Genomic DNA, 13,194 nt, shown 5'->3' with positions numbered 1-13,194 from the left:
GAATAAACTATAAGTCATCAATCTTTTTTTTTTTTTTTGAAACAGAGTCATCAATCTTTTTGTTCTGAAGTTAAACCGGAGATTACTACACTATATGTATAATTGTAATATTCTACAATATACATCACATGCAATTATGTAACTTGAATTTTTTAAGTTCTCGCATATCATCCTTGTTTGTTAGATTTTAGAATGGATTATCCTTTTATGAAAACAATATACCTTATATAAATTTTTTATTTGAAAATAAGTTTTTTAGTCCAGTAACTTTACCTCATTTGGGTTTTGGTCCATTAACTTTTTGGATGTGGGTTTTGGTACACTAACTTTGCATTTTCAGTGTTTTTTGGTCCAACTGCATACGTGTCAGCTTTTGATTGGTCAACGTCATCGTTTTGGACCAATCAGAAATTGACACGTATGCAGTTGGATCAAAAAACACTGAAAATGCAAAATTAGTGTACCAAAAATCACATCCGAAAAGTTAATGGACCAAAACCAAAATATGGACAAATTAATGGGCCAAAAAACTTATTTTCCCAATTTTTTATTTGAAAATAAAATTTTAAAAACTCTTTTTCTTTTCATTTTTTTTCTTTTTCATTTTTTTTAAATTTTTAAAAACCCTATAAATACATGCACACTACAGCTTTCATCCCATGCGGCCGGCAATGGCTGAAGTGCACGGCAGCCATGACGATAGCCTCTCGTGGGACGACCAAACTTGGTCTTTTCCGAATTTAGTCACCAACGATACACAGATTTCCGAGAAGAAGCCGGCGACAAAGATCAGCAAGGTATCGCCGCCAGCTGCGAAGGGGAGGAAGAGAAGTACCGCCGCCAGAAAGGGTGGCACTGGTGGCGGTGATAAGGACGATGATAATGAAAATGGCGGGAGAGAATCCGAGCATGAGTTGCATATATGGACGGAAAGAGAGCGGAGGAAGAAGATGAGGAACATGTTTGCTAATCTCCATGCCTTGCTCCCTCACCTTCCTCCAAAGGTATCAAATCTTTTCTTACGATTAATTATTATTTTTCGTGGGAAAAAAAATACTAGAAATCTCGAAGTAGATATGAAATTATCTTATAATTTGCAAGGAAAATAATTTTTTGGTTTTGGTTAACTGAATTTTAATTTTGACTATTTTGATCTGATTACTAACATGACACTGAAGATGCTAATTTGACACCAGAATATGATGTGTCTTTGGAATTGGATCAAAATAGCAGAAAAATAATAGTTAGTGTTCTAAAACCAAACTTTAAAAAATTAATAAAAAAAACAAGCTAATTAATGGACGGGAAAATAGTTTTTTCGGTCCATTAACTTGTCCATTTTGGTTGGTCCATTAATTTTTCAAAGTTTGTTTTTGGTACACTAACTTTTAGTTTTTCGTTATTCTAGTCCAACTGCCACTGAGAAATGTTGATGTACTATCGAAAAATGATGACGTGGTACCTAAAAAAAATACTGACATGTAAAATCTTCACGTCAGCGATTGGACCAAAATAATCAAAAATTAAAATTTAGATACCGTTTGGTATCATGGATGAGATGTAAATAGATGAATAAAAACATGATGAGATGTGGATAAACAAGACATAGATATGAACAATATGTTGTTTTGTATGTTTTTTATTTTTTAGGATTATTGTGTTTATTCTCTTAATCACCATTATCAATTTCACACAATTTCACTTATATGACACTCATCCTCCACTAATACCATGAGTTAAGAGGTATTTGTCATCAAACCTACATCTAATGTTATACCAGGCCATGAGATATCATTGGGTTAACAAAAAAATGAAAAAAACATGGAATGATTAAAAATTTGTGCATCATCTCACTATCATCTCATGTACCAAACGGTACCTTAAGAGTACTAAAATCAAACTTTAAAAAGTTAATGAAACCAAAAAATGGACAAATTAATTAATGGACCAAAAAAAATCATTTTCCCCTCATTGACCAAAAAAATCGTTTTCCCTAATTTGCATTCATAAATATAATTTGTCGGACTAATGTGGCAAAGAGGGCGAATAACATTCCAGGCGGACAAATCCACCATAGTTGATGAAGCAATCAACTACATCAGAAAAATGCAGCGAGCCCTGCAAAATCTTGAGAAGAAGAAGGTTCAAAAGCTTCACCATGGGATAACTAATCCCACAACCAACGATCCTTTCAGAAGTAATCGACAGAATCTTGGATTAATCCGATCCAGAGAGACATTTCTAGCAGATCAGGGCCCTGCACCTGCAGCAGCAAGAAACTCGGCAGTCCCTCAATCAAACCATAATTTTCGAAGCCCGATGTTGGTTCCGGGCTCTGATCAGTTCCCGGCCTTTTTCAAAACATGGACCTCTCCCAATGTTACGTTGAGTGTTTGTGGTGAGGATGCACATATCAGCGTGTGCGGGCCGAGGAAGCCCGGCCTGCTGACCGCCATTTGTTTTGTGATGGAGAAGTATGGAATGGAGGTGGTTGCTGCTCAGGCCTCATCTGATGCCGATAGGTGCATGTACATGTTTCATGCCCACGTAAGTTTAATTTTCAACTTTTATATATATATATATATATATATATATATATATATATATACTTTTTAAATTCTAGCCGGATATATATAAATCGCAAAATTTTAATATAATATTTGTCGTTTTACGATTTTGACTTTACTTTTTAAAATTGATAAGTCTTAATTAATCCTTAGCTTTTCCCTTTCAAATTTTTGTAATCTCAATCCTTGTCCCCGGCCCGTGGTGTTGTATATATATGTTCACAATTACTGATGTTGTGTCAGCACTCTCAAAGTTAACTAACCATAAGAAAATGCAGGATGCATGCGCGAGTCAAATGTTAATTCGTTTATTTTTATTTCACTCTAGTAGTGTTTATGCATGGTGAGATCGATTTCTATTTATTAATATGTTGTGTGTTTTACAGACAAATAACGTGGGGTGTGACCAGTTTCCAGAGGAAGAAATATGCAAGCAAGCTGCGGCAGAAATATTGTCTTGGCTTATTTAATTAATTATTATTTGCCTCTGTATATGATGTGAGATTGAATCAAACTCAAATAAGACATGGAAAACATGAAATCTGTATTTATTAAGTATGAGGGTGTTTGGCAGAGCTTAAAAGCTCTTTCAAACAGTTTATAAGTTATTTTAAAGCTTTTAAGCTCTGAAATTTTGTTTGGTAAAATTTTTTAAAAACAGCTTATAAGTTGTCAAAATAAGTTGTTTGACAGCTTATAAGTTGTTTTTAAAAAAGTAAGGGGGGAGGTACTTTTTTTAAAAAGATCTTATTTTAATATTCAATCTCTCTAAAATATCCTTGAATATTTCAATAAATCTCCATCTTATCCTCCACTCATTAAATATTAAAACTTATTTTTTTAAAAAAATACAAATCTCATAAAATTTTCTAAAAGTAAAATATTAAAATAATTTTATTTTTTAATATAGGTTTATTCTAAAACTATTTTCGTATATGTATAACTCGAAACATTATTTTCATAGAATTATACCCTTCTTGGTACTTTTGCAATAAAAGATCTTATAATACCAAACATATCAACATATTTAAGTTGTTTAAAATAAGTTTACTCAAACACTTTAACAACTTATTTTTAAAATAAGTTCTAATAGTTTATAAGCTCGTAAAACAGCTTTTAAGCTCTAAGAGCTTATAAGCTCTTTTTAATAAGCTAGCCAAACACCCTCTAAATAAACTGAAATTTGTTGTCAAAAGTAAAAATTTATGGTAAAAAGGTAAAACTTTAACAACTCAAAATATATCAAACTCTACACTTTATAAAATTTTCTCTCTACTCAATTGTGTTTTTCATCACAAATGAAGAGACCTATTTATAGATCATCATTTGAGATTAGTCCAAAAATAAATATATAATCACTTACATCATCAAACACTAATATTCAACTCTAATAATTTTCAACATTCAATTCTAATTCAACACTTCTCCTTGTGATGATAATCGTGATACAATGACTTTCTTTATTACGTGTTTTATTTACTATCTTGTTAAAAACCTTAGGGAAAACTGTGAGTTTGGTCATGTATGTTTATCACTTTGCGATTTTGGTCCTCCATGTTTTCATATTTCAGTTTTAGTCCCGCATGTTCCGATTTTTGGCAATTTCGGTCTTTTTTATTCGAAAATTCTTACGTGACACTGTACACGTCAGCTCCACAGCAGAATTGAATTGGTGTCACATCAGTGCCACGTCGGAAAAAGACTAAAATTGCCAAAAAATAAAGATAGCGGACTAAAACTGAAATCTGAAAATATAAAAACTGAAATCGCAAAGTGACAAACATACATAACCAAAAAAGCAATTTTCCCAATACCTTACTAGAAAAAATCCATTGAGATAAAAACCATAGTAAGAAAAAAAGAGTTCAGCCCCCTCATGTTAACTAGCGATTTTTTTACATATTTCTTAGATTGTGCATCCCAATATTATAAATATGTTTTCTGAAAATTTTCGTAGGAAGTGCCTTTGTGAAGAGATCTGATGAGTTTTCACTTTATTGAATATAATGAATATCAATATCTTTGTTCTTCTCAAGCTCTTGCGTGAATACAAAGAACTTAGGGGGGGATATATTTGGTTCTGTCGCTTTTGATGTATCATTCTTTCATTTGAGCAACGCATGCATGCAACATTATCTTCGTATAGTGTCACAAGATTCTTGTCTACAGATAATCCACACGAGGTTTAGATATGGTGGGTCATTGATTTTAGCCACACACATTTACAGCTTGCTTCATGTAATGCAATATTCTCGACGTGATTTGATAAAGTTGTTACAAGTGTTTGTTTCTGTGAACGCCAAGAAATTACAGTGCCCACGAGTAAATACATATCTGATTTGGGAACGTATCTTATGTGGATCAGATAATTATTCAGCATCAGCATAACCAATTATACTTTGATTGGCATCTTTTGAATATAAAAGTCTCAAATCTGTTGTGAAACGACTCCGACTACTAAATACTAGAAAATTTTTTTTAAAATAAAAATAATACATATACGCCCATACATATATGTATAAATACTTCAAATAACTGTTTAATTAAAAAAAAACTTGTTAAATAATTTAATTATGTATCAATAATATCTTGAAATAAATAAAAACTAAAATAAATCTCAAAATCATCGATTTGTGCTAAATAACACCAAATAGTTTACCATGCGAGAATAATAAAAATAATATTTTCGACCATCATAAACGTGCAAATGCGGAAAAATTTTTTTAAAGTACTGATAAAATCTCTCATGATATAAAAATACTAATAGCATCGGTCACGGGCACCGTCTGCAGTGAACTCATAGACCCTCATCGCTGGTTGGAGCTAGTGTGCTATCATCATATTTACCTGTACCATATAAGCGTAGTGAGCCTAGAGGCCCAACATGTTTTATCTCATAATAACAAGGTTTAAAAATCACATAAATATATAATCATACTAATACATATAACTTACATGAACATGCATGCATGATCTTAAAAATAATGCATCATAAACATCTGTCATCATCAGTCCATACATAAATCATAACTAATCATACATAGCATAATTGAGCATGTCATAATCATAAAAACTGAGTATGGTCATATCCATGAATGTGACTAATAACTGTGCCGACTGATCAGTCTAAAAGAACCAACGTATGTGGCGGTGAATAAATCACCTCTATGCCGGTAGTAAACTACCTCTGTGTCAGTGGTAAAACCACCTCTATGTCGGTAGTAGAACTACCTCTGTGCCGGTGGTAAACCACCTCTGTGCCGCCACATCACTTCAATTTCCATAAAAATATTTTTCATGCTCAATTCTCAATCATTAAGACATCATAAAAATATTTCATGTATGCATGCACTTAAAATATGTCCGTAATATATATTTAATTAATTTTCATAATAAATATACTTATACTTAAAATAAACTTCATGCATAAAATAAATTAAATATATATTCCTCTCATAGTTATTTTTTTTCATGGAATTGTCCAGACTGATGGTCCCCTAGCCTTAAGCCCATAAATTCTAAGACTAGTCCAATAACTTAATTTAATCCAAAAAAATCATCAATAAGCCCAAATAAAAATACTTAAACATAATTGGCCCAAATAAAATATTTAAGTCCAATAAATTAATTAAGCTCAATATTAATCACTGACAGACCCAAAAATTCACAGACTGACCCAATAATTCCCATGGGCTTCCAAGCCCATGAAAATTATTGGGCTTACTTAGATAAATATTATTAAGGCCAAATTAAAATATTTATAAGCTCAAATACTAATTAAACATTTAAAATAGCCCAAATACATCACTTAATCTAATAATCACTTAAAACTAAAAATACCCGAGCCCGACTAACTTAACCCAGAACCGGACCCAAATAACATGACCCGTGACCCATAAGATCCAAACCGGACCCAAAACACCCAGTCCGGCCCACCTAAAGCCTAGACACAACCTTAGTTTTTTTTTCCCTAACCCTAACTCATGGCAATCCTGAGCGACTTTGGAAAAACTGTCTGCGCCGCCTGCTATGACTACCATTGGCCATGAAACCACCGCCCATACTTAGCCAACATCAAGAAGGTTCTAACCCAACAAATTTAACCTCAAACCGAGTTTTGTAGAAGGAGAACGAACCAAAACAATCACACCTTAGTTTCTGCTTGGGTGCAGAACGCGAACGCCGTCTTCAGGCCATTCGTCCGCCCATATCCGGACACCACCGGCCGAATCACTACCTGGAATAGCTTTCCCAAGGTCTTGGGGTTCTAACCCAACTAGAATCACCTTAAAACACGCTCTGAGGACCGAGAACGAGCCAATCTCCCAAGACTGCTCATTTTGCTTCCACCTGCGATCAGCTAGCTTTTCTGCAAAAATCAGAAACTAAGACACTGAACCAACAACAATAACACGACCCTAAGGACCCTTATACACACTCCTACACGCATGACAGCAGTTGTAACCGTCCCCTTGCATCAAAACGTGATCATGCACATGTAATTCAAACAAAAGCATGAGATATGCATGTTCTAACCATGTATCTTCAAGATTTTCAAAAAATATTAGCAACCATCAGTGAAATCTGACATAAACAAAATTAAATAGCTTATATGGTGTCAAATAAGAGAATTCAACATGCTTTGTTGAAGATAAACGATAAACAACGCCTATATCGCGTGTACAACTCTTCGGGGCGAACGGATCTCCAAAATAATTTGAAAACCTTGAAAAATTGGCTATGGAGGTTTCTGGAGGATGAAGAACAAGGCTGAGAGAATGGGGGTGGTGGCTAGGGGGAAGAAACGTGAGTTTTGGGTAGGTTTAGGGAATAAATTAGGATATAATTAAATTAAATCACATTAATTAAGCTAAATATATAATTATACCATAAAATACATTTAAAACTCATAATTAAAAAAATATAAATCTGATATCATAATGAAAATCCAGAAATTACAAAATAGGGGATTTTTAAAAGTCCTTAAAAGTTGTTAAAAAGGCTTAATTGGATGGAAAATGAAATACTTTAAATATATATTTATAAAAACTAAAATTTCCATGAAATAATACCTTAAAATAATATTTTAAGGCTTATAAAAATCTCATAAAATACTTTGGATTAAAATCCGACATCTCGTCCGTCCACGGTCCCGTCTACGCGATAAAATAAATCATTTACTCAAAAATCTAAAAATTACATAATTGCGGGTTAAATGCTAAAATAACTTAAATCATGCACATAATTCACATAATATCATTTAACCCAAAATTATAAATTTTCAATTAATTATTTTTTAATTATGCATGCGAATTTACGTAGAATAAATACTGGGTGCTACAATTCTCTTCCCCTTAAAATAAATTTCGTCCTCGAAATTAAGGTACTTACCCAAATAACTCTGGATAGCGAGTCTTCATGTCGGCCTCGGTCTCCCAGGTAGCTTCCTCCTCAGAGTGATTCAGCCACTGGACCTTGACCATCTGTATGACCCGCGTCCTAAGCCTCCGCTCCTCCCTAGCCAAAATCCGAACTGGCCTCTCCTCGAAAGCTAGCTCTGGTGTCAAATGTAGAGGCTCATAATCAAGAACATGCGACGGATTTGAGATGTATCTCCGAAGTATGGATACATAGAACACGTTGTTCACTGCCGCAAGACCTGGTGATAGCGCCAAACGATAGGCCAACGTGCCAACTCTCTCTAAAATCTCGAATCGACCAATATATATCGGGTTGAGCTTGCCTCTTCGACCAAAGCGCATCACACCCTTCATAGGTGACACTTTCAGAAACACATGGTCACAAACAGCGAACTCAAGATCTCGTCGTCATGTGTCAGCATAACTTCTGATGACTCTGAGCAGTCCTCATAGGATCTCAAATCTGAGTCACAACATCTACAGTCTGCTGCACTATCCCGGGACCAAGTAGAACTCTCTCTCCAACATCATCCCAGTGCACGGGAGATCTGCATCTCCTCCCATAGATAGCCGCATTAGGAGCCATACCTATAGACGCCTGATAACTGTTGTTATAGGTGAACTCCTCTAACGGTAGTCTCGATTCCCAAGAACCCTGGAAATCGATGACACAAGCCCTCAATAAGTCCTCAAGAACCTGGATCACTCTCTCAGACTGGCCATCTCTCTGGGGATGAAAAGCTGTGTTGAACAGTAGCCTAGTCCCCAATGATGTGTGTAGACTCTTCCAAAATGCAGATGTAAATCTGGGATCTCTGTCTGACACAATAGACACCGGTATGCCATGCAGTCTGACAATCTCTCGGATATAAAGCTCCGCATACTGGGTCAAAGAAAAGATAGTCCTTACTGGTAAGAAATGAGCTGACTTGATGAGTCTATCTACAATCACCCAAATCGATGTACAACCTCTGGCATTCCTCGGAAGACCAACCACAAATCCATCTTGATATTCTCCCACTTCCATTCCAGAATGGAAAGAGTTCTAAGCAAACCTGCTGGACGCTGGTGCTCTGCTTTGACTTTCTGACAAGTCAAGCACTCAGATACAAATCGTCCAATGTCCCTCTTCATACCAGGCCACCAATACAATGACTACAAATCTCTGTACATCTTTGTACTTCCGAGATGAATGGAGTATGGAGATGTGTGAGCCTCTGTCAAAATCTCGGTCCTCAACTGATCAACGTTCGGTACCCACATCCGACCTCGGTACTAAACAATACCATCCACGATAGTATAAAGAAAACTGACCTTGTCCTCGCCCCTCTGCCTCATATGCTGTAACTGCTCATCAGCAGGCTGTCCATCTTTGATCTGATCTCGAAGAGTTGGCTGCACTGTCAATACTGCTAAACTCGGTGCATTCCCGCCCGAGTAGACCTCCAACTCAAACCTCTGAATCTCCCTCTGAAGTGACAACTATACTGATAAACAAGATACCACTGATGTCTTCCTACTCAATGCATCGGCCAATACATTAGCCTTACCCGGATGGTAGCTAATGTCACAGTCATAATCCTTCACGAGTTCTAACCATCTACGTTGCCTCATGTTCAACTCCTTCTAGGTGAAGAAGTACTTGAGGCTAGGGGTGGGCACGGGTCGGGTTATTCGGGATTTGGGTTATTCGGTTCGGGTACCCGATTATTGGGGTAGTGTTTTACACTACCCGAAATCGACCCGACAGTCGGGTACCCGATTTTTTTGGTTTCGGGTCGGGTCGGTTACGGTTTTCACTTTAAACAAAAATGAAGAAAAATAGATATGATAATTAATTGTCAATGTTCCAATCACTGCAAAAAATTTCAAAAGCATCGGTCATTCTCGGAATACTTCAGATTTTCTCAAATTCCTAAAGCAATTTATTTTGCAAGCTTTCGATCTTCACTATCTTTCATGATATTGTCAGTTGATACATCAGCCTGCTGCCTGCAAATCAAATCCAATAGCAAAAAAGTAAAAAAAAAAAATGAAAAATCAGAATGAGAAAACAAGCACCGATTTATGCAAATATGGGATGCTTCCATGATTTAAAAAAAACAAATCTTGGTACAAACAAATGCACAAAACTCCAGATTTATTACTATAGTCATTTGAACCAAGTTACTAACTTTTAACCGACTACAATATTACTTCAAAGTTTTGCACAGCCTACCACAAATCCAAGCAAGTCAATTACCTAAGAAAAGTCAAAGATGCACAAGAAAACAATTGACAAAATTTGTAGATATCCAACGATTCCAACCTAACACTGTGCAAATACATTAAAACTTACTAGAGTAAGAGGCAAGCCGATAGAAACTGAGGACAAAGGAATTTTAACTCCAAAAAATTCTTCAAGCCGATCGAAGCTGAGGGATATAGGAAGTCGAACTCGATTTCTTTGGCCTTTGATTGAACTCTCGAAGCTGAGGATAGGAACACTATTGCTTTGAATAATTGAATCGATGGTGTGTGTTATCTATGAGAGAACTAAATCCCGCAGAAGAACAAGGGCTGTGGCGGCTCCCTTCTCAAATCTCACTTCTCAGCCTCTAGGTTACAAGTTACAACAATTACAAACAGCCAAGATAATGGGCTTTACTCATAGCCCATATAATTATATTTTTTTAAAAAATATATGAGTATAGATCGGGTACCCGATCGGGTTTTACGGGTAGTGTTTCACTACCCGTAATCGAACCGAATAAAAATAAATCGGGTTCGGGTAGTAACCAAACCCGATTAAAAAACCGAACAACCCGATTTTGTCACCCGATCGGGTTCGGGTCGGGTCGGGACCCGAATTACCCGATCCGATTGCCCACCCCTACTTGAGGCTCTTATGGTCGGTGAAAATCTTACATTTCTCGCCATACAGATAGTGTCTCCAGATTTTCAACGCAAACACAACTGCTGCGAGCTCCAGATCATGCGTCGGATAATTCTGCTCATGAATCTTCAGCCGTCTTGACGCATAAGCAATCACTCTGTCATACTGCATAAGTAAGGCGCCTAAACCCAGCTTAGACGCATCGATGTATACCACTAAATCCTCGTGTGCTACAGGCATTACCAACACTGGCACAGAAGTGAGTGCCTCTTTCAACTGATCGAAACTCCTCTGACAATCAGGACTCCACACAAACTTCGCGTTCTTCTTGGTCAAGGATGTCAAGGGCACTGCAATAGAGGAAAAGCCCTTGATGAACTTCCTGTAGTATCCGGCCAAACCCAAGAAACTGCGAATCTCTGATGCGTTCTTCGGAGTCCCCCAGTTCTGCACTGCCTCAACCTTAGATTGATCCATTGCTATCTCATCTCTAGAAACAACATGGCTAAGAAATGCCACTTGCTCAAGCCAAAACTCACACTTGCTGAACTTTGCATACAATCGATGCTCCCTCAGAGTCTGCAAAGATGTCTATGCTCCTCTATGCTCCTGGAGTAGATAAATATGTCATCAATAAATACGATGATGAACTGATCAAGATACGGCTGAAACATACGGTTCATGAGATCCATGAAGACCGTTGGAGCATTAGTCAGTCCGAATGGCATCACCAAGAACTTGTAATGCCCATAACGTGTCCGAAAAGCAGTCTTGGACACGTAAAAATCTCTGACTCGCAACTGATGATATTCAGCTCGTAGATCGATCTTAGAGAATACCAAAACTCCCTGCAACTGATCAAATAAGTCCTCGATCCTTGGTAGTGGATACTTATTTTTCACTGTACCTCTGTTAAGATCTCTTTACTCAATGCACAGTCTCATACTGTCATCCTTCTTTTTCACAAATAATACCGGCGCTCCCCAAGGAAAAAAGCTAGGGCGAATGAAGCCCTTCTCCGGTAGCTCCTGAATCTGTTTCTTTCAGCTCTTTCATCTTAGTGGGAGCAATTCGGTACGGTGCCTTAGAGACAGGCACCGTATCTGGTATCAACTCAATACCAAACTTCACCTCGTCATCCAAAAAGACATCCGAGAAATCACGAACAACCTCTATCTCTGCCATAGATATGGTAGGTGGTTGTGACACTGCAAATACACTAGCAAGAAACCCCTGGCAACCCCTCCGTAATAATTTTCTCGCACACACAAAAGAGATGATATGTGAAGCACTGCTGCTCTGGGACGCAAAGAAAATAAACGGGTCACCCTCAGAAGGTTTCACTGATATTGTCCTTTGCCAAAAATAAATCAAAGCTCCATTGACTGTCAGCCAGTCCATGCCCAGTGTGAGATCAAAGCCTGTCATAGGCAATACAACTAGATCGACCTTGATTGTATGCCCGTGCAACTTATATTCCAGGCCTCTGATGACACTGGTAGTAGTGAGAATCCCTCCAGATGGCATGGTGATAACATAACCTGTGGTAGTAACCTCGGGTATGATACCTATCCAATTGGTAACTCTTGTGAGATAAACAAATGCGTAGCTCCAGAATCTAGCAACGCAAACGTAGAGTTACCTCTAACCAGGATCCTCCCTGCACGCAAAATATTTCCAAGCAGATGCACCCAAATCTTAAATTACCCAATTTCACACCTATGGATTACTCGTCTCCGAGGCATATTGCATCACCACACATTCCTCACGTAAATTGCAATGCATAACTAAGTATTTTAAAATTTTAATAACATAAAATCTTGAATCATAAACACATGATCATAATAAAACATATTAAAATATTTTAAACATACAGACCGGTAGTGTGGCTTCTGAGCTCCACGTATCAGATTAGTCACCCTCCAAGGACCGTGCTCTGATACTAAATGAAACGACTCCAACTACTAAATATTAGAAAAAAAAATTTAAAATAAAAATAATACATATACGCCCATACATATATATATATAAATACTTCAAATAACTGTTTAATTAAAAAACTTGTTAAATAATTTAATTATGTATCAATAATATCTTGAAATAAATAAACACTAAAATAAATCTCAAAATCATCGATTTGTGCTAAATAACACCAAATATTTTACCATGCAAGAATAATAAAATAATATTTTCGACCACCATAAACGTGCAAATGCGGAAAACTTGTTTTAAAGTACTAATAAAATCTCTCATGATATAAAAAACTAATAGCATCGGTCATGGGCGCCGTCTGCAGTGAACTCATAGACCCTCACCGTCGGTCGAAGCTAGT

At 36.6% G+C, this 13,194-nt stretch overlaps 2 protein-coding genes across 2 annotated transcripts; one reads left to right on the top strand and one right to left on the bottom strand.

The window, feature by feature from the left end:
• The first annotated feature begins 671 nt into the window (after window positions 1-671).
• Window positions 672-3,069, top strand: LOC140861169 (transcription factor bHLH95-like). The gene is made up of 3 exons (XM_073264179.1): window positions 672-1,004; window positions 2,059-2,547; window positions 2,954-3,069. The coding sequence occupies exons 1-3, from the start codon at window positions 672-674 to the stop codon at window positions 3,035-3,037; spliced, it is 906 nt and encodes a 301-aa protein (XP_073120280.1). The 3' UTR covers window positions 3,038-3,069.
• An 8,789-nt stretch (window positions 3,070-11,858) lies between these two features.
• On the bottom strand, window positions 11,859-12,389 carry LOC140861168 (uncharacterized). The gene has a single exon (XM_073264178.1). The coding sequence runs from the start codon at window positions 12,387-12,389 to the stop codon at window positions 11,859-11,861; it is 531 nt and encodes a 176-aa protein (XP_073120279.1).
• Between the last annotated feature and the right edge of the window lie 805 nt (window positions 12,390-13,194).

Source organism: Henckelia pumila, chromosome 4 (genome assembly GCF_033568475.1).
Source record: "Henckelia pumila isolate YLH828 chromosome 4, ASM3356847v2, whole genome shotgun sequence".
Lineage (NCBI taxonomy): Eukaryota > Viridiplantae > Streptophyta > Magnoliopsida > Lamiales > Gesneriaceae > Henckelia > Henckelia pumila.
Note: the sequence above shows the minus strand (reverse complement) of the source record. Positions and strands in the feature narration are given on the sequence as shown.

Excerpts from the sequence above, each read along its gene's own strand:
- LOC140861168 (XM_073264178.1), bottom strand. The coding sequence starts at position 12,389 with ATGCCATCTGGAGGGATTCTCACTACTACCAGTGTCATCAGAGGCCTG.
- LOC140861169 (XM_073264179.1), top strand. The coding sequence starts at position 672 with ATGGCTGAAGTGCACGGCAGCCATGACGATAGCCTCTCGTGGGACGAC. Across the intron at positions 1,005-2,058 it reads TCCCTCACCTTCCTCCAAAG|GCGGACAAATCCACCATAGT; the intron begins GTATCAAATCTT and ends ATAACATTCCAG. Across the intron at positions 2,548-2,953 it reads TGTACATGTTTCATGCCCAC|ACAAATAACGTGGGGTGTGA; the intron begins GTAAGTTTAATT and ends TGTGTTTTACAG.